The sequence below is a fragment of the Impatiens glandulifera genome, chromosome 4 (genome assembly GCF_907164915.1).
Source record: "Impatiens glandulifera chromosome 4, dImpGla2.1, whole genome shotgun sequence".
Classification (NCBI taxonomy): Eukaryota; Viridiplantae; Streptophyta; class Magnoliopsida; order Ericales; family Balsaminaceae; genus Impatiens; species Impatiens glandulifera.
This window is the reverse complement of record NC_061865.1, coordinates 4,112,616-4,133,226: the sequence shown is the minus strand read 5'-3', so window position 1 is coordinate 4,133,226 and position 20,611 is coordinate 4,112,616. Positions and strand designations below refer to the sequence as shown.

The window sequence follows — 20,611 nt, the reverse complement described above, 5'->3', positions numbered from 1 at the left end:
ACGTTTTAAACGTGTTAAAAATGTTTTAAACGTGTTAAAATCATGAAAACGTGTCAAAAACGTGTTAAACATTCCAAAAATGTGAAAATCTTGTTAAATGTGCCAAAACGTGAAAAACGTGTTAAACGTGTAAAATAATGAAGTAAACGTGTCAAAAACGTAAAAAATTGTGTTAAATATGTCAAAAACGTGTTAATCGTGTCAAAAACGTAAAAAAACGTGTTAAATGTGTCAAAAACGTGAAAACGTGTCAAAACGTGTTAAATATGTGAAAAACTTGTTAAACACGCCAAAATGTGCAAAATTTGCCAAAATGTAAAAAACATAAAAACGTGTCAAAAACGTATTAAACGTTTCAAACATGTGAAAAACTTGCTAAATGTGCCAAAACGTGTTAAACGTGTCAAAAATGTTGTAAACGTGTCAAAAACATAAAATGTGTTAGATATGTCAAAAACGTGAAAACATGATGAACGTGTCAAAAACATAAAAAAACGTGTTAAACGTTTTAAAAACGTGTTAAATATGTGAAAAACTTGTTAAACATGCCAAAACGTGCAAAATGTGCCAAAATGTAAAAAACGTGTTAAAAATGTTAAACGTGTTAAAAACATGAAAATCATGTTAAATGTGTCAAAAACGTGTTAAATGTGTCAAGGACATGAAAAACATGTTGAATGTGTCAAAAACGTGTTAAACATGTCAAGGACGTGAAAAACGTGTCAAAACGTGTCAAAACGTGCCAAAAACATGTTAAACGTGTCAAAAACGTGTTAAACGTGTTAAAAATGTGAAAATCATGTTAAACGTGTCAAAAACATGTTAAACGTGTCAAGGACGTGATAAACGTGTTAAATGTGTCAAAAACGTGTTAAACGTGTTAAACATGCCAAAATCGTGTCAAAATATGAAAACATGTTAATGTGTCAAAAACGTAAAAAAAACGTGTTAAATGTGTCAAAAACGTGAAAACGTGTTAAACGCTTCAAAAACGTGTTAAACGTTTCAAAAACGTGTTAAATATGTGAAAACTTGTTAAACGTGTCAAAACATGCAAAATGTGCCAAAATGTAAAAAAATGTGTTAAACGTGTCAAAAACGTGTTAAACGTGTTAAAAACGTAAAAATCATGTTAAACGTGTTAAATGTGTCAAGGACGTGTTAAATGTGTCAAGAACGTGAAAAACGTGTTAAATGTGTTAAAAACGTGTTAAACTTTTCAAGGACGTGAAAAACGTGTTAAATGTGTCAACACATGTTAAACGTGTCAAAAACGTGTTAAACATGTCAAAAACATGTTAAACGTGTCAAAAACGTGTTAAAAACGTGAAAATCATGTTAAACGTGTCAAGAACGTGAAAAACGTGTTAAATGTGTCAAAAACGTGTTAAACGTGCCAAAAACGTATTAAACGTGCCAAAATATGAAAATATATTAAACATGTGAAAAACGTGTTAAAAATGTATTAAACATGTTTAATGTGTGAAAAACGTGTTAAACATGTCCAAAACATGAAAAACGTGTTAATTTAGAATTAAAATTCGGACCTAAAAAGATTGAAATTGAAAACTATCAAATTATGCTATATTGAATTTCATTAAAATTTTAATTCCAATTCCAATTCTTAATATTAAAGTGTTTAACAAACATAAGAATTGAAATTGGACCCTCCAATTCCAATTCCAATTTCAATTCCAATTCCAGGGTTATCAAACACACCCTAAGAATTTTATAAAATTTTAATTATAATAATACAATGCGATAAATTATTTATAAAATTATGTGAATTATTATAATAAATATTTGATCATTATTTTTCTTATATTAAATTTAAGAAAAAAATTATATTTTTTAAATAGATCAACATTAACAATATATTTGTACCTTTAAAAAGACCATATATACCAAGATAGTAAAAAATGATAAGATTTTAGCAAAAAAATTACAAAAGTAGGGAGTCTTGATATTTTCAGGGCCAAAATAATATACATATTTATAAATCATATAAACAAGTTTTATAAAAAAAAATAACAAAAAGAAAATATCAATAACTCTACCTTCAAGATATTCCTATCATTTTAAAAAACAAATTATATATTTAAAATCATTGATTAATTAATTAGAATATTGAATTGAATAACAACTTAAAGAAACTTATTTAAAAATAAAATAATAATATCTTATTTTATTCGGAATATTTAGATTACTTTTCAACATTTTAATAAATAATATTATTATTTTAACAACATTATAATAATAATCTTTCACTTTAACTTAATTTATTTTAAATAAAAATTTAATTTTTATAAAGATTTTTTTTTTTTTGGTATGATCTTAAACCAAAAGTCAGTCTATTATAAATCAATCAAATGAGGTGGGAGGGATCCGTGTTGGGCATAAGTGGAAAGAAAGTTATCTTGACAGAAACACCAAGAATTGGAGAAACAAGGTTTGAATAAGTTTATTTAGGAAGTACAGAATAAACAAGGTTTGAATAAGTTTATTTAGGAAGTACAGAATGTATCGTCAAATATTTAACATGATTCCACACAATATAGTTTCGATTACCACACCACGACACCATCCATAGATCAAATTATTTCGTTTTTTTCACTAAAAAGTTCTATTTTTATTATACGAATAGTAATGATAATGATAGATAAACTATCATTATAACTCAATTGAGGACATTATCAATGTAATATGTAAGCTGTAAGGAAAGTTCTGAAATATCACACTTTTCACCTGAACTAACTAAAGAGTTCTTATCGAAACAAAAATACTTTAAAAAAGCAGAAGCGATTGTTATCGTGCCACTGTCAATCCTCGCGCCAAGTGTGCTTACACTTGTCATTCAAACACCAATATATCTTTGTGATCGGCTCATCAACTGACTTAATCTGAAGTTCCTGAAAAACTAACTTTCCATGACCGCAATTTAGACAATGCCCTGCAAAATCAACAAGAGAATAATAAATAAAAGCACATTGTTCCTCTCATTCAACAAAATGTAAACATAAGGATGTCTTATATACACTACCATCAATTTTTTGTCCATTCATTATGTCTTCTTGAGTGAAGATTGGATCTACAGATGCCTTAGGCAAATGAATATTTTTCTTTATCTTAACCTGCAAATAATTAGAGCGACAAACAATCAACAAATCTACATCAATAGAGTTTTACCAAATGATGCAGTTTCGAAAGAGTGTTTACATTCTTGTCTAAGTAATAAACATAAGGACATGCTGGACACTTGAATCTGGAGGGACGCCCCAAATTAGGCAACTGAAATTGCAACATCATTCCACATTCGGGACAAAATTCCATCTTTCTCTACCCAACACCTGTAATTTCAAACTTATTATCAACCATAGAAGAAACTAAAGAACTAACAATTAGTCTCCTATAAAACAAGCCCACTAAAATACTAAAGAATTTCTTCATCTAGGTAATTCGAATTCCCCGAGTTTGTCTACTAACAAAATCAAGAAGCTAAAGCACAAAACCTAAATAATGGGTCAGATTTAGGGTTTGATTGCCATGAAAGTGGGATTTTTGAAGATTGATTTGCAGGGTAATTAAAATTAGGACAAGAATTCTATTAAAATTCTCATGAGAAGAACAACTGTTAACATTTAAAGTAATCAAACAAGATGTCAACACTCAAAGATACAAATATACAACTCCACAAGCCATTGAATTGAATGAAGTGAAGAAGTGCTGTGAGAATTTTATTTCATTGGATTTCTAAAACTCTAACAATAATCTTGATATTATTTCATGAATCTCTAGAGAATGTGTTGGGATTCGTAAGTAGTTACCTGGAGGATAGACAGTGGACGGATCACGCGGCGAGATCGGTATCGGGTATCGGGGCGCAGGAACCAAGCTAACCGGCGAGATGTTGTTGGCGCCGGCGAGATATGATGGGCGCCGGCGAGATTCGTTCTAAGGAGAGACAGAGTCTCTATTAGGGCTTGATTTATAAGAATGGAGAGGGAGAGAGAGTCTCATATAGCGAAATATTGGGAAATTTGATGAAATAACCCTCATAGGAGGGTTATTACCACATATAAGGGTTATATGCTTTTACTAATTTTTTTCATAAGGGTTATATGCTTTTACTAATTTTTTTCATTTTTAACCTTTTGCCAAGGCAAAATGTCACTTTTGCCCTTTATTTAAAAAAAAAATGATTTCCTTTTTCTTTTCCCTTTCCTCTCTCTTTTCAACTTCCCCTACCCTCGAAGACCGATGACGACGAAGCTGAAGGAATCAACGCCACCATCATCTTCTTCTTTTTCTCCTCTCCCCCGACGACGAAGCTGAAAGAACCAACGAAACAACTCAGAACGAAGCCATCATCATCTTCTTCTTCTTCTCCTCTCCCCCGACGACTATCCGCCTCCCGACGACGGAAAAAAGCAGAACGAACGAAGGTTGAAGTTGAAGGTGAGTTTTCTCCGAAGCAACGAACGAACGAAGGTTGAAAATGCATATGTCGAAGGCTGTTGCAGGCTGTCGCAGACGAATGCGCATCTGTCGCAGACGAATGCGCATCTGGCGCAGACGACAGATGCGCATTCGTCTGCGACAGATGCGCATTCGTCTGCGACAACCTGCAACAGCTTTCGACAGATGCATTTTAAACCCAAAACGATTCAGTCAGCCAATAAACTTAAACCTAAACCTAAACCCAAACACTAAACACTAAAACCATAAATTATTCTCCCATTTCAACCTTCGTTGCGTCGAAGAAAACTCACCCTCAACCTCAATAATAACTTTAAACAAGATTATTGTGTTTTTACTGTTGCTTCGTTCGTTCGTTGCTTAGTTGGTTCCTTCGGCTTCGTCGGAGGAGGAGAGGTTCGTCGTCGGAGGAGAGGAGAAGAAGAAGATGATGATGGTCGTTTGTTGCTTCCTGTTTTGAAAATATGAAAAGAGGAGAGGGGGCTCCGGGAGAGAAAACAGAAGGGGAAGGAAAAGGAAGGAAAGAGAAGGAAAGAGAAGGAAAGAGAAAAGAGAAAATGTTATTTTTTTAATTTAGGGGCAAAAGAGTCTTTTCCCATTGACAAAAGGTTAAATTTTAAAAAATTATCTAGCCTATGCTAAACTTGGAAATAACCCTTCGTCAAATTTCCCGAAATATTTGGGCTCTTTTGTTAATTTTTTTACTTATTTAAATTAAATATATCATTTTTAATAAATTTAATTATTATAATGTTGATGGTATAAAAGGTATTATACGATAAGCAGTAACTAGTTCTATTAAGTAAACATTATTCTTATATTATTTAATTTTTTATTTTTTATTATACTCTTTATTAATAATATATATAACTTATTAGTATATAATATATTTAGAGGAGAGATAGATTGAGAATTTAGTGAAAAAATTTGGTGAGGTAATCAGTTGTAAAATGTAAAAGTGAAAGGAAAGAGAGAAAAAAGAAAAATTATTTGATTTTTTCAATGAAGATTATGTTAAGTCATTCCCTCACCAAATTCTCTCACCTAATCATTTCTCATATATTAAATATATTTTATTTAATTTTAATATTATTATTATTATATATAATCATTTTTAATATATATATTTTTAAAATAATTCAATATTTTAATTAAAAAATATTTATTTATTTTTATAACGATAATTTTATTAATTATTATTTTTTATATTTACTTATATTATAAATAATATTTTTATTTTAGTTTATTTTATTATAATTATTAATAATATTTAAAACATAAATTCCTTTTTGTAAAACACCCTTAAAAAGAAGTAAGAGGTTCTTTTATTTTATTTTATTTTATTATTTATAATTTAATAGTCAAATTATGGAACTTATAAATTAAAATATTTATTTTTATCTATAAATACAACTTTATTCAATTTTATTGTTTAGTTTTTTTATAAAATTTAAAATTAAGATATAAATAATTTATTAACGTAATATAATTATATATATTTATAGTCATTTTTTTCCACTTCTATCTTATAATTAGTTTAGATATGATTATATTTTTATTTTATGATATTAATCTTTTTAAATTAATTTTATGAGAAATAAAATAAATGGGTTATATTTGTAAATGGAAAAAAATAGAAAAATTAATACAACTTTATATATATCTTTATATATATCAGTAATTTAATTAACCTAATATATATATATATATATATATATATATATATATATATATATATATATATATATATATATATATATATATATATATATAATTTGATTAAATTTAGAAAGATGATATTTTGATTATTTTTGTAAGGGTTATATTTGGTTGAGAGAGAAGTATTTAATTTTTTCCAATTTTAAAATGAATTTTAGTTTTTATTTTTAACATATTTTGACTTATATCAATAAATTATAAATATATGTTATTAAATAAAATTTTAATATATTAAATTAAGTGATAAGTTAAGTTATCAAATATTTTAATAAAAATATTTTTAAATTATATTATTTAATTTTATTTTATTATTATTATTATTTAAATGATTAATATATATTAAATATCATAATAATCTTTAAAGACATAGATAAAATATAAAAAATAAAATAAATAAAAAATTTTAAAAAAATATATATATTTGTTATAGATATAAATTTATTATATATATATAACCTTTTTTTATAATTAGAAGATTATTTTTAATTAAAATAATATATTTTTATGAAAAAAAATTAAAATATCAAAATTTTCAGTTTCCTATCATTATAACAAAATTTAGTTTAACTAAAATATAATCTTTTTTCAAAAATATAATTTAATAATTAATCTTCCCTTCATTATAACAAAATTTAGTTTAACTAAAATATAATTTAATAATTAATCTTCCCTCTTAAGCAAGATATTTGATCCCTATATAACTTACAAATATTCTCAAAAGAAAAGATTTTATCCATTACCAGCCCAACCTAATTAGACAAAAATAATAGAAATTATGTTGTCACATTTGTTTTAGATGCATATGTTATATATGGACACAACTAAATTCAATGAAAGAGTGTTATAAAATCGAGTTCAAAGTTCAAACCATTTGATTTCAATTTCGAAAATTTACAGAGGAAGTGATTTGATTTCATAATATTAATATAATCTGAGAAATTTGTTTTTCCCATCATCAAACACCCATGTTTCCGACTAATATTACAAATGAAAATAAACGAAACATCATCCAGGAGAGAAAACGACAGTTATCTCTCAGAAGGTTTTCGCTTCCTGAGACAACGGAAGCGCAGTCTCATCGTTTCCCATCCCTGCAAACAAACAAACAAACATGAAAATGTATTTCAAAGAGAAAACATGATAAATTCCTTGGAAACACTCAGATTCAGCTCCAGAAAGTGTTTTCAAATGGGTATAAAAATATTCAAACGAGAACAATATCAATGTTGCGAGTTAAAAACTGAATTGTAGAGGAGCTTACTCACCTAAAGAGACTGATGCTGGCAGACTGACATACTTCGGGCATGTGTTCTTTGAATTTATATCCTTAGATTTTACACAATCTCGAGGCTGCAGGTAATGAAATGGATTTCAAGACATTTATACAATTGAATTTGAAGTTGATTTTTTTTATTATAAATTTACCTTGAAATCTTTGTAAAAGCATAACCTCAGTTCTTCAACAGCACCCGAAGAGCAGACAATCAATGGAGTTGCATGGAAGGCATTTTGAATTTCAGTTATGATTCCACCCAAAGGATATTTTTCCGAGTTTGAAGCCACGTATCCAGCCTCATTCAGAACTTTCTGTTGTGTTCATCACATATATTCATCATCAAAATCATAAACCAACAAGGAATTTACTGAAAAATACATGGTCTGAGTAGTAATTCTTACTGTCACGTTATACTTGAAGAAGAGATTTAGTGTTGTATAAAAGTAATCATATTCGTCACGGATAACTGCAGATGAGCATGTCCCATGTTTCTCTGCAACAAATTGATCCAAAATGTTATTCTTTCGAGAACCCATGAATTTGAAGAACAAAACAATCCCATTAAAGCAGGCCTATTTGAAAGACTATGAACAACAGTGGAATGATCTTTTTACATCTATTATGATTGCATAGTCAAATTCTTGCTACTTAAAACCATTCAAATTTTGTATTGGAAAAAAGAACTAGACAAGAGAAATTACCCCACTGCCCGTGAATCCATTCCAATTCGCCATGACAAGAATCAAGAAAGTTAGTACTATGATATATTTAGTACAAAATAAGCGAAATCCAAGAGACTTTCAATAATAATGACCTCATGAGCCCAAAAAAGTCCTTTTCCACCATGGCAGGTTGAAACCCCACCACAGCTTAAAGAAGGCCAATGTTTCTCCATATCACTCATCAATGTCGAGACCTAAAGAAACAAAAGGAAGTTCATATCAAATTCCATCTTTGTCTATCATAAAATACCCTATTTGGGGGAACTGTTTCCCTTCACAAATCAAATGAACCAATGAAGCTTGAAGATCAAGAAAATTACCTTTTTTAGATCAAAAGGAGTGTCATTGCAGCATGCAGGCCATGTCCCATCGTTGTAATCAGCCCATAATCCATCTGCAAACACAATCAATAGGAACAACTCAGTCTATTACATATCATAGAGTACAGCATAGAAATGTTAAATCCTTAGTTCAAAACTTCAAATCACATACGAATTGTAAATCCCGTTGGAGCATTCTGCCTGGAAAATGATCATAAACAGAGAATGAGAATGAATTGAGTTAAAGTTCAAAAGATAAAGAGAAAGACATGCAAGCTTAAATAAGTACCCTCTGCAACAAGCGTTGGAGGAGCAACAATGGTGGGATCTTCTGCAGATAGTTCCTGGCCATTGTAGAGCTAAGAGGAAGTAATCGAACTCTCTTTGTTGACCCACTTCAACCCTAGATACAGCATCAGAAACCCAAAGCAGCAAGAGTACAGTTCCTAGAGAAAGAGAAAATCTGATTGAAGAGAAACCCATTTCCCTTTCTCTCCCTCTCGATTGTTTGGTTCAGATTTGACGAAGGTTGAAGAAGATCTAACGAAACTTATATGGACCTCTATGGCTATTGCGTGAAGGAATGAAAAGGAAAGACTTTCCGAAAGTAACGGAGAGAAATATAAAAATATCAATCCAACCCACCAACTCCTATATCATGCCTAACTATTTATTTTACTTTAAAATGACTCAATTATCAAGATTTAAGGATAAGTACAAATAACGTGTCAAATTGGATCCTTTCTAAACGATCCCCATTAATGGAGTAATGATCATCTAAAGAACTTCACCCTTACTACAATCAGCATACGGCTCTATTCTTCTCTGTTCCAAGATTCATAGCTTTCTGGGTTTTCGATAGTTGAAGAGAATGCAGCGATTGTTGGGTATTAGAACCCTATTTCGAAAGAAGCCGCAATATGCTGCTGCTGCTTTCTCTACTTCTTTACTCTTCGATGAAACCCAGTTACAGGTTCTCTTTTCACTCTTTGATTGATTGGTTTTGTTCTGTAAGATGTTGAGACCTGTTTTGTTTTTTGTTTTGTTTAGTTCAAAGAAAGTGTTGCTCAGTTTTCTCAAGAAAACATAGCTCCTCATGCAGCCAAAATAGATCATACGAATTACTTTCCCAAGGTTATATGATATCTTCATCTCTCTTTAGACTCTGTAATGATCAAAGATCATAAATGGCTGATATTTTCTCTTATTTTAGGAGGTTAATTTGTGGGAAAAAATGGGGGAATTTAATCTTCATGGGATTACTGCTCCAGGTATGAACTAAAAGAGATTGATTTCATGTAGAAAGTAGAAACTCTCATTTGGGATTAGTTTAACTGAATGAAATTTACTTCAGAGGAATATGGTGGTCTTGGACTTGGGTATTTATATCACTGTATTGCCATGGAAGAAATTAGCCGAGCTTCGGGATCAGTTGGGCTTTCTTATGGTGCCCATTCTAATCTATGCATCAATCAATTGGTAAAATTTCTTTAAAATATGTTGGATTTGTGTTGCTGCTGGAGAAGATAGAAGATAATTTCTGTTTTTACTGCAATAATAATGTTCATGTTTTAGGTCAGGAATGGAAACTCTGCCCAGAAGCAAAAATACCTGCCAAAGGTTTCTTAATGGTGTGGTATATTCTTAACAACTATGTAATTTAAGCTAATTGCTGTCTTGATTCTTGTTGTTGAAGCTTATAAGTGGGGAGCATATTGGAGCTCTTGCAATGAGTGAACCGAATGGTGATTAATATACGATGAAATTGAGAATTGTATTGTATTTGTAGAGGTTTTAATGACATGGGTAGTTTTTTTTGGCGTGTTTTCAGCTGGATCTGATGTTGTTAGTATGAAATGCAAAGCTGATCGAGTAGACGGAGGCTATGTTTTGAATGGAAACAAGATGTGGTGCACCAATGGTCCAGTTGCCCAAACTTTGGTACAAAATTTCTAAAGTTTAATGTATATGTTATTGAAATTGGCTATAAGCAGTCATTGATTTTATTTGTTTTATATAATGAGATTGTTTATGCGAAAACGAATGTTTCTGCTGGCTCTAAAGGGATAACTGCATTCATCATCGAAAAAGGGATGCCCGGGTACTATGTTGAAATATCTTAGAAATTATTGTTAATGGAAAGGTTGTGTTTAAACAACCGCGGCTTCATTTTGTGATGATGTAGATTTAGTACGGCTCAGAAATTGGATAAACTTGGTATGCGAGGAAGCGACACGTATGTAAATTTGTTACTTTGTGTGTTTTAGATATTTGTTGTTTTTTTTGTTGATGATGATATGAAAACTGAACAGATGTGAACTCGTGTTTGAGAATTGTTTTGTTCCCGAAGAGAATGTTCTTGATCGGGAAGGGAAAGGTACTCATGACGACTCAAGAATTCGTTGATGTGAGTAACGATTTGCAAACAAATGAAAATGTTTTTATTTTTTCTTTTCTTCAGGAGTTTATGTTATGATGTCGGGTCTTGATTTAGAGAGGCTGGTGTTGTCGGGAGGACCCCTCGGAATCATGCAATCATGTCTCGATGAGGTTCTTCCCTATGTTCGACAAAGGGAACAATTCGGACGTCCAATTGGGGAATTTCAGTTTATACAGGTTTCAAATCGTGAACTATCACTTAATTTTTGGAAATATTTGTTTGGCGTTTCTTCGATTTTATGTGGTTCTTGTTTGTGAAGGGAAAAGTTGCTGATATGTATACTTCTCTACAGTCTTCCAGGTCATGATTAAAATTTTTATAATTTTTATATTTCAAGAGGAATTTGAATTTAAAAGGATTGAGAATTGGACAACAATTATAATTTCAATTTTGCCTGTTATTTTTATATTGTGACTGACATTTATGGTTATAACCTGGGTGGTGTATTAGAGCTTACGTCTATTCTGTGGCGAGGGACTGTGATAACGGGAAAGTTGATCCAAAGGTTTTCTCGGTTTTCTTTTCCTTTTGATTGCAATCTTTTTTAGACTAAAAATAATATGAATTTTAATGGTTCATGGATTGTAATTTAAAAGGATTGTGCCGGAGTTATACTATGCGCTGCAGAAAGGGCAACCCAAGTTGCTCTTCAGGTGAATGAATTGCAATTTATTTATGTGAAAAATAATGTTCAATTAGTGATAACTCTATATATGACATTATTTGACATTTTTCAATTGGTTTTGTAGGCTATTCAATGTCTTGGTGGGAACGGTTATGTTAACGAGTATTCAACGGGGCGACTTTTACGTGATGCAAAACTATACGAGATTGGGGCAGGGACAAGTGAAATCCGGCGTATGATCATCGGACGAGAGCTCTTCAAAGATCAATAGACAACCATTCAAGTGTTTCGATTTCTATAATAGACAATAATTCCCCAAGCTTCTATTTGGATATTTATACACTTGGTTAAATTTAAAGATGGTAAGGTACAAGTTCTAAAATTTAATTATATATATAAAAATATGGATTTTGAATAAATATATTAATTTCTAACTTTTATAATTGGTTTTATATTTTATTTATCGTTGTTATTATATTTGATTTGCTTAAAAAAACTATAATACAGTTATATAAATTTATATTTAAAAAATGATAATATTAAAATACTAAATTAAAGAATAAGTTAATAATATAATAATTTTAATTTAATTATTTTAATTTAATATTTTATATTATATTCTTATAAAATGGTTTTAGTTATATTAGTTAAGTTCAAATTAATTTAATACTAAAAATATATAAATTAATTACATAAAAAATAAAAAATAAAAATATTTATTTATTTTATATTATATTTAAAAAGAATTAAAATATAAGATATAATATTTAAAAATTTAAAATATTATTAAATATATATTACAATAAATGTATAATTAATTTAATAATATTATTATTATTTTAATATAAGTAAAAAATTAATTTTTAAATGAAAATAAAATAATATAATAATTTTATGAAATATTATTATTATATTTTTATTTTTAATAATGAAAATATTATTTTAAATAATTAACTACAATATTATTTTAAATTAATTATATTAAAGGTGATAAAAACATGTACTTATTTTATATTTATTTAAAATTTTATTTTTATAATTAAGTTTAATTTTGTTATAATATTTTTAATTTTTTAAATTTATATAAGTTTTATATTATTATTTTTTAAACTATTAACATTAAAAATAATAGTATAAAACAATTTAATAATATTTATTAATCAAAATTTTAAATTATTTATAATTTAATATTATAAATAATTTTTATTTTTATTTTATTAATATAAAATTTAAATTCAAAATAATTAATTTAATTAGTATTATTGTTATAAAAATATTTTAATATTTTATTTATTTCTAATTTATCAAATTATAATGTATTATATATTTTCATTTTAAAATTGATTAATTAAAATTTTGACTCACATATATATAAAATTAGGTATTTTATTTACTTTTTATATTTTATTATTATATTTCTTAAATAATAAACAAAATTTATTAATTATAATTAAATAAATTTTGTATAATAAAATTTTAAAAAGTTTATAATATTTTTTTTGGAAAAGGTAAATTTTAGAGAAAAAAAAAAATTAATATTTTATATAAAAGTTAATATTATATCAAATATTTTATAAATATTTTATGTATTGTAAATAATAAATTCTTTTTATTTATAATATTTTTAAATGTTTTTTTATATTATATGTTTAATTTTTAATTTTTTAATTTTTTAAAATTATTATTAAAATATTCACTTTTTAAAATTTATATTTATTTATAAAACAATTAATATTAATTTTTAATTACAATTTTTAAAAATAAATATGAATAATATTATAATAATAATTATTATTATATTTAGATAGTTTAAAATAACTCAATTACTGGTATTTTAGGGTTTAGATTCTTAAAGTCATAACTTAATAAATTAAATTATAACTTGCTAAATTAAAATATAAAAATATAATTTTAATAATTAAATTATGTTTATGATTTAAAGATTATTAAAATAAATAAATTATTATAGAAAATAAATTAATTTTTCATATTATATAAAATATTTAAATATATAATTATTAATACAATTTATATTAAAAACATTTATTTAAAATTTAGATTTAATTGTTAACAAAAAAATTATTTTATTAATAATATAATAATTATATATTACTATTTTAAAATATTTATTAATTTTAGAAATAATAAAAATTTATATTATATATAATAAAATAATATATATTATTCTTAAATTCTAAATAAATGTTAATTTTTATATTAAAAATAATTTATATATTGTTTTTTCAATTTTTTTTTAATTTGTGTTTGAAATAAATAATGTAATTTTGAATTGTTTAAAATTTATAAAAGAAAAAGTATATTAAAGTATGTATTATATTTATTTTATTTTATAAATATCTAATAAAATATTAACTTATGATTACACAAAAATATTTTTTTTGCCAATATTATTTTTATAAAATATTATTTTAAGTATTTAAATATTATAAAAATAATATTGGAATTAATTAATTTATTTTTAAGTTATTTGATGAAGTTAACTAGTTAAGTTAATGATTAAGTCAAACTAAAATTTAAAGTTTAGTTGTTTGTGATGAAGTTTCATAAAATTTTACAATTATTTATTAATTTAAGTAAAAATATAAGTATATCATTTTTAAAAGAATTAATTATTACCTTTATAAATGAAATTACATGTTTGAAAAGAGATTGTCATCTTGCAATATTCGAATATGTATGAGTAATTAGATAGATAATTGACAATAAAATTAAGTTTGTATATATGTATGAAATATTTAGAAATGTTGTAATATGTAATGAAATAGTGACTAGAAAAGGGTAAAATTACTTCAATATGTAAGGGTGAGTTTAATTATTTCTCAATGTCCTAACATCTTAATTATATGGAATAATCAATCCTATCCAATAAATATATAAGAGAATCAAACTTAAGGAAAACCATAGTTTTTTAATTCTCTTAATTTGATTTTAAAAGCTCAAGATTATGATGATGTTATGATCATGAACTTCTTTGTTGATTAAAACACTGGCAAATCAGACTTGTTAGCAGGGGTGGAGCCAAGTATAAATCGGTCCGGGCGGTAGTTCAAGTAGCCCCAAACAGACTATATATATTTAATCAATAACGACGGTATTGGTTATTTCCCGTCGCTAAAAGGTGTTGGCGACAAAACTAGCCCGGATAAATTTTTTTAATAAAAAATTAGCCCGAATAGGTTTCAAATCCTGGCTCCGCCCCTGCTTGTTGGACTGTTGCTGCTGAAACATTTTTTTTTCGCGTTTTCAGCTGGATTTGATTGATGTTGTTAGTATGAAATCCAAAGCTGATCAAATAGACGGAGGCTATGTTTTGAATGGAAACAAGATGGGGTGCACCAATGGTCCGGTTGCCCAAACTTTGGAACAAAATTTTAAAACTGTAATGTATATGTTATTGAAATTGGCTATAAACCGTCATTGATTTTCTTTGTTTTATATAATGAGATTGTTTACGCGAAAACAAATGTTTCAGTTGGCTCTAAAGGGATAATTGCATTCATCTTCGAAAAAAGGATGCCCGGTACTATGTTGAAATATCATAGAAATTATTGTTAATGGAAAGAATGTGTTTAAACAACCGGGGGTTTCATTATGTAACTAGATTCAGTACTTTTCATAAGTGGGATAAACATGGTATGCGTGGAAGCCACGCGGATGTAAATTTGTTGTTTTGTATATTTAAGATGTTTTTTTGTTGTTGTTAATGATTACGTGAAAACTGAACGAGCTCATGTTTGAGAATTGATTTTGTTCCCGAAGAGAATGTTCTTGATCGGGAAGGGAAAGGTAATCGTGATTACATACGAATTCTTTGAGTGTGTAACGATCAAATAAATGAAAATGTTTTAATCTTTTATTTTCATGTTTTAAATTTTGTTTTCTTCAGGAGTTTATGTTATGACACCGGGTCTTGATTTAGAGAGGCTGGTGCTGTCGGGAGGATCCCAAGGAATCATGCAATTCTGTCTCGACGAAGTTCTTCCCTATGTTCGACAAAGGGAACAATTTGGTCGTTCAATAAGAGAATTTCAGTTTATACAGCTTTCAAATGGTCAGCTATCACTAAATCTTCAAAATAATTTTTTTTTACGTTTATTCTAGTTTTTCAAAGTGAAAAGTCCCGGATATGTATACCTACAGTCTTCCAAGTTAGGATTAACAAACTTATAATTCCAAATTTATAAGAATTTAAATTAAATTACTCGATTCAGTTATTATATTTAGAGAGAAATTTGAATTTAAAAGACATATCATTCAATTCTAATTATAATTTCTTAAGGTTATAAGGATTGAGAATTGGACCCAACTCTACTTCCAAATTTCCCATTATTTTCTAAGCTCGGTGGTATATAATGTACTGATGAAAAGTCTCTTCAAGTGAATGATACTACAATTTATTTCGTGGAAAGTTAATGTTCAATTATGATAACTCTTAATACATTTTTTTTTATTGTTTTGTAGACTAGCTATTCAATGTCTTAGTGGGAAAAGAAGTGAAATTCAATGTATGATCACTGACAGGATGAATAGACAATATAATTCACTTGCTTCATAATAAAATGAACATTTTGTTTGGGATTTCTTTGTTGCGGTGAAATTTAAAGATTATGAGTTACAAGTTTTAAAATTTAATCTTATTATTAAGTTTGGTGGGAAAACATTTGAATTTGAGTTAGAGAAAATGATGCATAATTTTATATATATATTTGTGATAAAAAACATTATTATATTATTAAACATTGTTGAATTTTGTTCAATCTCTCTTCACACCTCTTATTATTTTAAAGAGTTAAATATAAAAAATTAAAATATTTTATACAATTTTATTTAGTATTAAACAATTCTATATATAATATATATTTTTTTTTAATTTGAAATAAAATATAACATTTATTTTATCTTTTATATAATATTTATAAATCTTTTTATTATAAATTTAATAATAATTTTAAATAATTAAATATAAAATAAAAACATTTGAAATAAATATAACATTTTATATATTGTATAAATATTTTTAATGCATTTATTAAATTAATTAATTTCTATTTTGTTTAATATTTTATTTATTATAGTTGGTTTTTTATATATAAAAAACCTTATTATGATACTTTTAATTTTGATTTATGAAGATAAAAATAATAAGTTAATAATATAATTATTTTTATTTAATTTATTTTTATTTTTTTTATAAAATAATTTTAATTAAATTAAAAAAAATCAACATAAAATTAATATAATCATAATAAAAGTATAAATTATATATATAAAAATAATAATTTTTATTTAATATTTAAATACAAATAATATATATATATATATATATAATATTTACAATTTAAACTCCGATAAAAAAAATTATAAAAATATAATTATTTATATTTATATTATTAATAATATAAATATTATTTATAATATTTAAAATTAATTATAAATAATAATGATATTAAGAATTATAAAAAAACATATTTTATTATATATTTATACAATATTATTTAATTAATAATAATATTATAAGATTTTTAAATATATTTATATTCTTTTTATGTTTTATATTATTATTATTCTATATATAATAACTTTTTTTGTTTTATTTAAAAATTTTAACATTTAAATATTTGTGTAAATATAAATTAATATTAGAAATATAAAATTTTGAAAAATATATTTTTTTTTAAAAATTTTACAGATTATAAATAAAAAAATAATATTTTTTAATAATTTTAAATTACAATAAATATGCAAATATAGTAATATAACAAAACTTTAAAATATTTTATATAAATTGATTTTATTAATATATTATGGATTTCAATAAAATTATTTATATTATAGTTTGAATTAATTTTTAATTTAAATGATAATTAATTTTTATAACTAAATTATAAAATTTTGTTTTATTACTATATTTCATTATTTGTAATTTAAAATCATTAAAAAATTATAATTAAATTATAATTTATAAAATTATTTTAAATATTTTTATTAATATTACATTCTATAAATAATAAATAAGATTTGTTAATTAAAATTAAAAAATTATATATTAAAATGAAAAATGTTAAAATATTAGAAAAAATTAAAATTGAATTAATAGTTAGAAAAATAAATATTATTATTTTATATAATTTTTTAAAACTAGTTATAACTTTAAACTATATAAAATAAATATATTTAACTTTTTAATTTTTAAAGTTATATTTATTTATAAAAGTAATCAAATTTAATTTTTATAATTATAATTTTTAATTATTTAAATAAAAATATTATTAAAAATAATAAATATTGTTATTAATTAAAATTTTAAATTTTAAAATTTTAAATTAATGTAATATTTATATTTATAAGTTTTATATTATTAATGTTATATTTATTATTTTAAGATATTTATATAACCCAAATAAAAAAGACTAAATCAGTAAATTATAAACAAGAACCATAAATCTTTCTCTATTTAAACTAATTAAATAATTATATTCCTTTAAATAAATAATTAAAATATTTTATTTTTTTATATTATATAATAAAACAATATAAATCATCTTAATATGCATTTATTAAATATATATATATATTAAAATTAATTAATTTCTAATTTGTTTAATATTTTATTATTATAGTTGTTTTTATATAAAAAAATATAATATGATTCTTTTAATTTTAATTTATGAAGATAAAGAATAATAAGAGAATAATAAGGGAATAATATAATAATTTTTTTATATAATTTTTTTGTTATAAAATGATTTTATTAAATTAAAAAAAACTAGATAAATTAATATAATCATAATAAAATATAGATTATATTAAAAAACATTATTATTTTATTTAATATTTAAATATAAATAATATATAGAATATATATAGATATATAATATTTAAAATTTACTCACAATAAAACATTATAAAAATATAATTATTCATATTTAAATTATTAATAATGTAAATATTATAGTTAATAATTAAATTAATATTTAAAATTCAAAATTGTATAAATAAATAATTATATTAAGATTGATAAAAACATATTTAATTTTATATTTATTAATAATATTATTTAATTAATAATTATATTAAAAAAAATTATATATTATAATTTTCATTTATGTTTTATATTATAATTATTCTATCATATACTTTTAATTTTATATTTGTTTGGTTTTTTTATTTTATTTTAAAATAGTCGAAATTATTATTATAATTTTTTTTATTTAAATTGGAGTAACTAAAAATTTAGTGTCTACATTTAAGTTTATAGAAACTACTTAACTAAAATATGTACCTAGGAAGACTAATGTGTATCAAAGGAGTAATAATTTTTTAGTTGGAAAAAAAGTTAGAATTGACAAATGTTATCAAAGGAGTAATAAGGTAATTAAAAATTGTTTAACCTAACTGGTTAATGATAAAGTCTAACTAAATTTTAAAGTTGTGTTAGATATAAGTCTAACAATAAAAATGAGAATTATGATTCGATGTGTGATGCATTTCGCTTCTATATAAGTTTCTCAATGTCCTAACATCTTAATTATACAGAACAATCAATCCTACCCAACAAAAGTATATTAGATAATCAAACTTAAGGAAAATCATAGTTTTTTTTATTCTCTTAATTTGATTTATAAAGCAAGTACCTTGTAGTAACAATTGTATGCTCTAGATGATGATGATGAACTTCTTTGTTGATTAAAATACTGGCAAGTCGGGTAAGTCGGGTTTGTTAGACTGTTGTTGCTGAAACAGGTTCAATTCTTCTTCAACACCATGAGAAGCTATTGAAGTTCTTCCATCCTCAACCACCATCTTCAAGAAATAGCTATGCCTATATACAAAATCGAATAAATAAATTGTTTCAAAGTTTACATGTTGAATCATCAATCAAAAGAAAAGAAAATGTACCATCTAGTGTCTGAAGTTAGTTCAGGATGGAATGCAGTTGCTAGTAAATTCCCTTGCTTCAAAGCAACTATGACCTTCTTCTTCTTATTGTCATCATTTTCATCTTCATTTGCATTTGCATTTGCAGTAGGATAATCAGCTAGCACTTGAACATCAGGACCCACTTCAAGAACACCAGGTGCACGAATGAACACTCCACGAAATGTCGGAGGCCCGCCTTCTTTAACTGCAATCTCCGGTACTTCAACCTCAGCTTCAAAACTCTGAATCTGTTTAATAAAGAGTGTTTGTTCATCCATTCCATTCCATTCCATTCATTAAATCAAATCAAATAAAATCCCTTTTTTGTTTCCTGATTGTATCTACCTGACTACCAAAGAAATTACGATGAACAGTACAATCAAGACCACCTATTAGTTCTTGCCCACCAAGTTTTTGACCTGAAATCAAATTCTATTCATAAATAAACAGACAGAGGATGATTAACATCAATGAATGAAAGGAAAGGAAAAGGCCCCTAACCAACAGCTTTATTTGCCAAGAATATAAGCCCTGCACATGTGCCCCAAACAGGTTTTCCTGTATTGACGAATTCTCGTAGAGCAGGAAACTGCAATCAACCAAAAAAATCAATGAAATCAAACAATTATAAAGAATCTAGAAATTGGGTATCCATTTGAAAATGAGAAATTTACCAAGTTATGATATTCTGCTAGTTTGGCCATGGTTGTGCTCTCTCCACCCAGGGGATGATAAGGGACGAGACATTATCAAGTTGTTCAGGCTTCTTTATCTCTACTCCTTTCACTCCCAGTTTCCTAAGGACTGAAATTAACTGGAATCAATACTGAGATAGATGAGAAGAGAAGGAGAAGGAAAAGGAAGAACCCTGCTATGTGTTCGTTATATGAGCCTTGCAAAGCGAGAAACACCAACAACTACTGTCATTTCTCTTTCTTTCTTTCTTTCTTGATGGAATCGGAATCAAGAATCAGAGGGAGGAGAATGATAGATAATAAAGAAAGAAAACCCTAATTTGGGCCCACTTGGAATCAGTGATTTATGTTGAAGAAAGCATGGCCGCCTTTCAAAGAAGAAGGACGTGTCTTATCA

The 20,611-nt window shown here is 25.6% G+C and overlaps 4 protein-coding genes across 4 annotated transcripts; 1 reads left to right on the top strand and 3 right to left on the bottom strand.

The window, feature by feature from the left end:
• Window positions 1-2,604: 2,604 nt before the first annotated feature.
• On the bottom strand, window positions 2,605-3,366 carry LOC124936669 (DNA-directed RNA polymerase III subunit RPC10-like). Its single transcript, XM_047477187.1, has 3 exons — window positions 3,217-3,366; window positions 3,041-3,131; window positions 2,605-2,950 (listed from the first exon to the last, which is right to left on the bottom strand). The coding sequence occupies exons 1-3, from the start codon at window positions 3,328-3,330 to the stop codon at window positions 2,820-2,822; spliced, it is 336 nt and encodes a 111-aa protein (XP_047333143.1). The 5' UTR covers window positions 3,331-3,366; the 3' UTR covers window positions 2,605-2,819.
• A 3,719-nt stretch (window positions 3,367-7,085) lies between these two features.
• On the bottom strand, window positions 7,086-9,094 carry LOC124934018 (ribonuclease 2-like). The gene is made up of 9 exons (XM_047474473.1): window positions 8,803-9,094; window positions 8,686-8,714; window positions 8,514-8,587; window positions 8,286-8,387; window positions 8,173-8,176; window positions 7,873-7,964; window positions 7,621-7,782; window positions 7,461-7,545; window positions 7,086-7,286 (listed from the first exon to the last, which is right to left on the bottom strand). Exons 1-9 carry the CDS (start codon window positions 8,994-8,996, stop codon window positions 7,231-7,233), a joined length of 798 nt encoding a protein of 265 aa, XP_047330429.1. The 5' UTR covers window positions 8,997-9,094; the 3' UTR covers window positions 7,086-7,230.
• A 196-nt stretch (window positions 9,095-9,290) lies between these two features.
• LOC124934019 (isovaleryl-CoA dehydrogenase, mitochondrial) lies at window positions 9,291-11,873 on the top strand. The gene is made up of 15 exons (XM_047474474.1): window positions 9,291-9,486; window positions 9,564-9,647; window positions 9,727-9,784; window positions 9,868-9,992; window positions 10,089-10,133; window positions 10,210-10,258; window positions 10,345-10,454; window positions 10,538-10,614; window positions 10,699-10,749; window positions 10,826-10,890; window positions 10,975-11,129; window positions 11,213-11,253; window positions 11,404-11,458; window positions 11,550-11,606; window positions 11,703-11,873. The coding sequence occupies exons 1-15, from the start codon at window positions 9,385-9,387 to the stop codon at window positions 11,847-11,849; spliced, it is 1,221 nt and encodes a 406-aa protein (XP_047330430.1). The 5' UTR covers window positions 9,291-9,384; the 3' UTR covers window positions 11,850-11,873.
• Window positions 11,874-19,052: 7,179 nt separating this feature from the next.
• LOC124934487 (probable pyridoxal 5'-phosphate synthase subunit PDX2) lies at window positions 19,053-20,446 on the bottom strand. Its single transcript, XM_047475025.1, is given in 7 exon segments — window positions 19,053-19,421; window positions 19,499-19,767; window positions 19,865-19,938; window positions 20,021-20,108; window positions 20,194-20,241; window positions 20,244-20,323; window positions 20,431-20,446. Coding segments are annotated over 7 exon segments (711 nt in total). The 3' UTR covers window positions 19,053-19,285.
• Between the last annotated feature and the right edge of the window lie 165 nt (window positions 20,447-20,611).

Bases quoted from the DNA above. Each gene is read 5' to 3' on its own strand.
- LOC124934019 (XM_047474474.1), top strand. From the start codon at position 9,385: ATGCAGCGATTGTTGGGTATTAGAACCCTATTTCGAAAGAAGCCGCAA. The intron at 9,487-9,563 runs GTTCTCTTTTCA...TGTTTTGTTTAG, and splicing joins TCGATGAAACCCAGTTACAG to TTCAAAGAAAGTGTTGCTCA. The intron at 11,607-11,702 runs GTGAATGAATTG...TTGGTTTTGTAG, and splicing joins CAACCCAAGTTGCTCTTCAG to GCTATTCAATGTCTTGGTGG.
- LOC124934018 (XM_047474473.1), bottom strand. From the start codon at position 8,996: ATGGGTTTCTCTTCAATCAGATTTTCTCTTTCTCTAGGAACTGTACTC. The intron at 8,715-8,802 runs GTACTTATTTAA...ATCATTTTCCAG, and splicing joins TCCAACGCTTGTTGCAGAGG to GCAGAATGCTCCAACGGGAT. The intron at 7,287-7,460 runs GTGAGTAAGCTC...GTTTGTTTGCAG, and splicing joins GCCAGCATCAGTCTCTTTAG to GGATGGGAAACGATGAGACT.
- LOC124936669 (XM_047477187.1), bottom strand. From the start codon at position 3,330: ATGGAATTTTGTCCCGAATGTGGAATGATGTTGCAATTTCAGTTGCCT. The intron at 3,132-3,216 runs GTAAACACTCTT...AATTATTTGCAG, and splicing joins TTTATTACTTAGACAAGAAT to GTTAAGATAAAGAAAAATAT. The intron at 2,951-3,040 runs GTAGTGTATATA...TTGATTTTGCAG, and splicing joins GAATGGACAAAAAATTGATG to GGCATTGTCTAAATTGCGGT.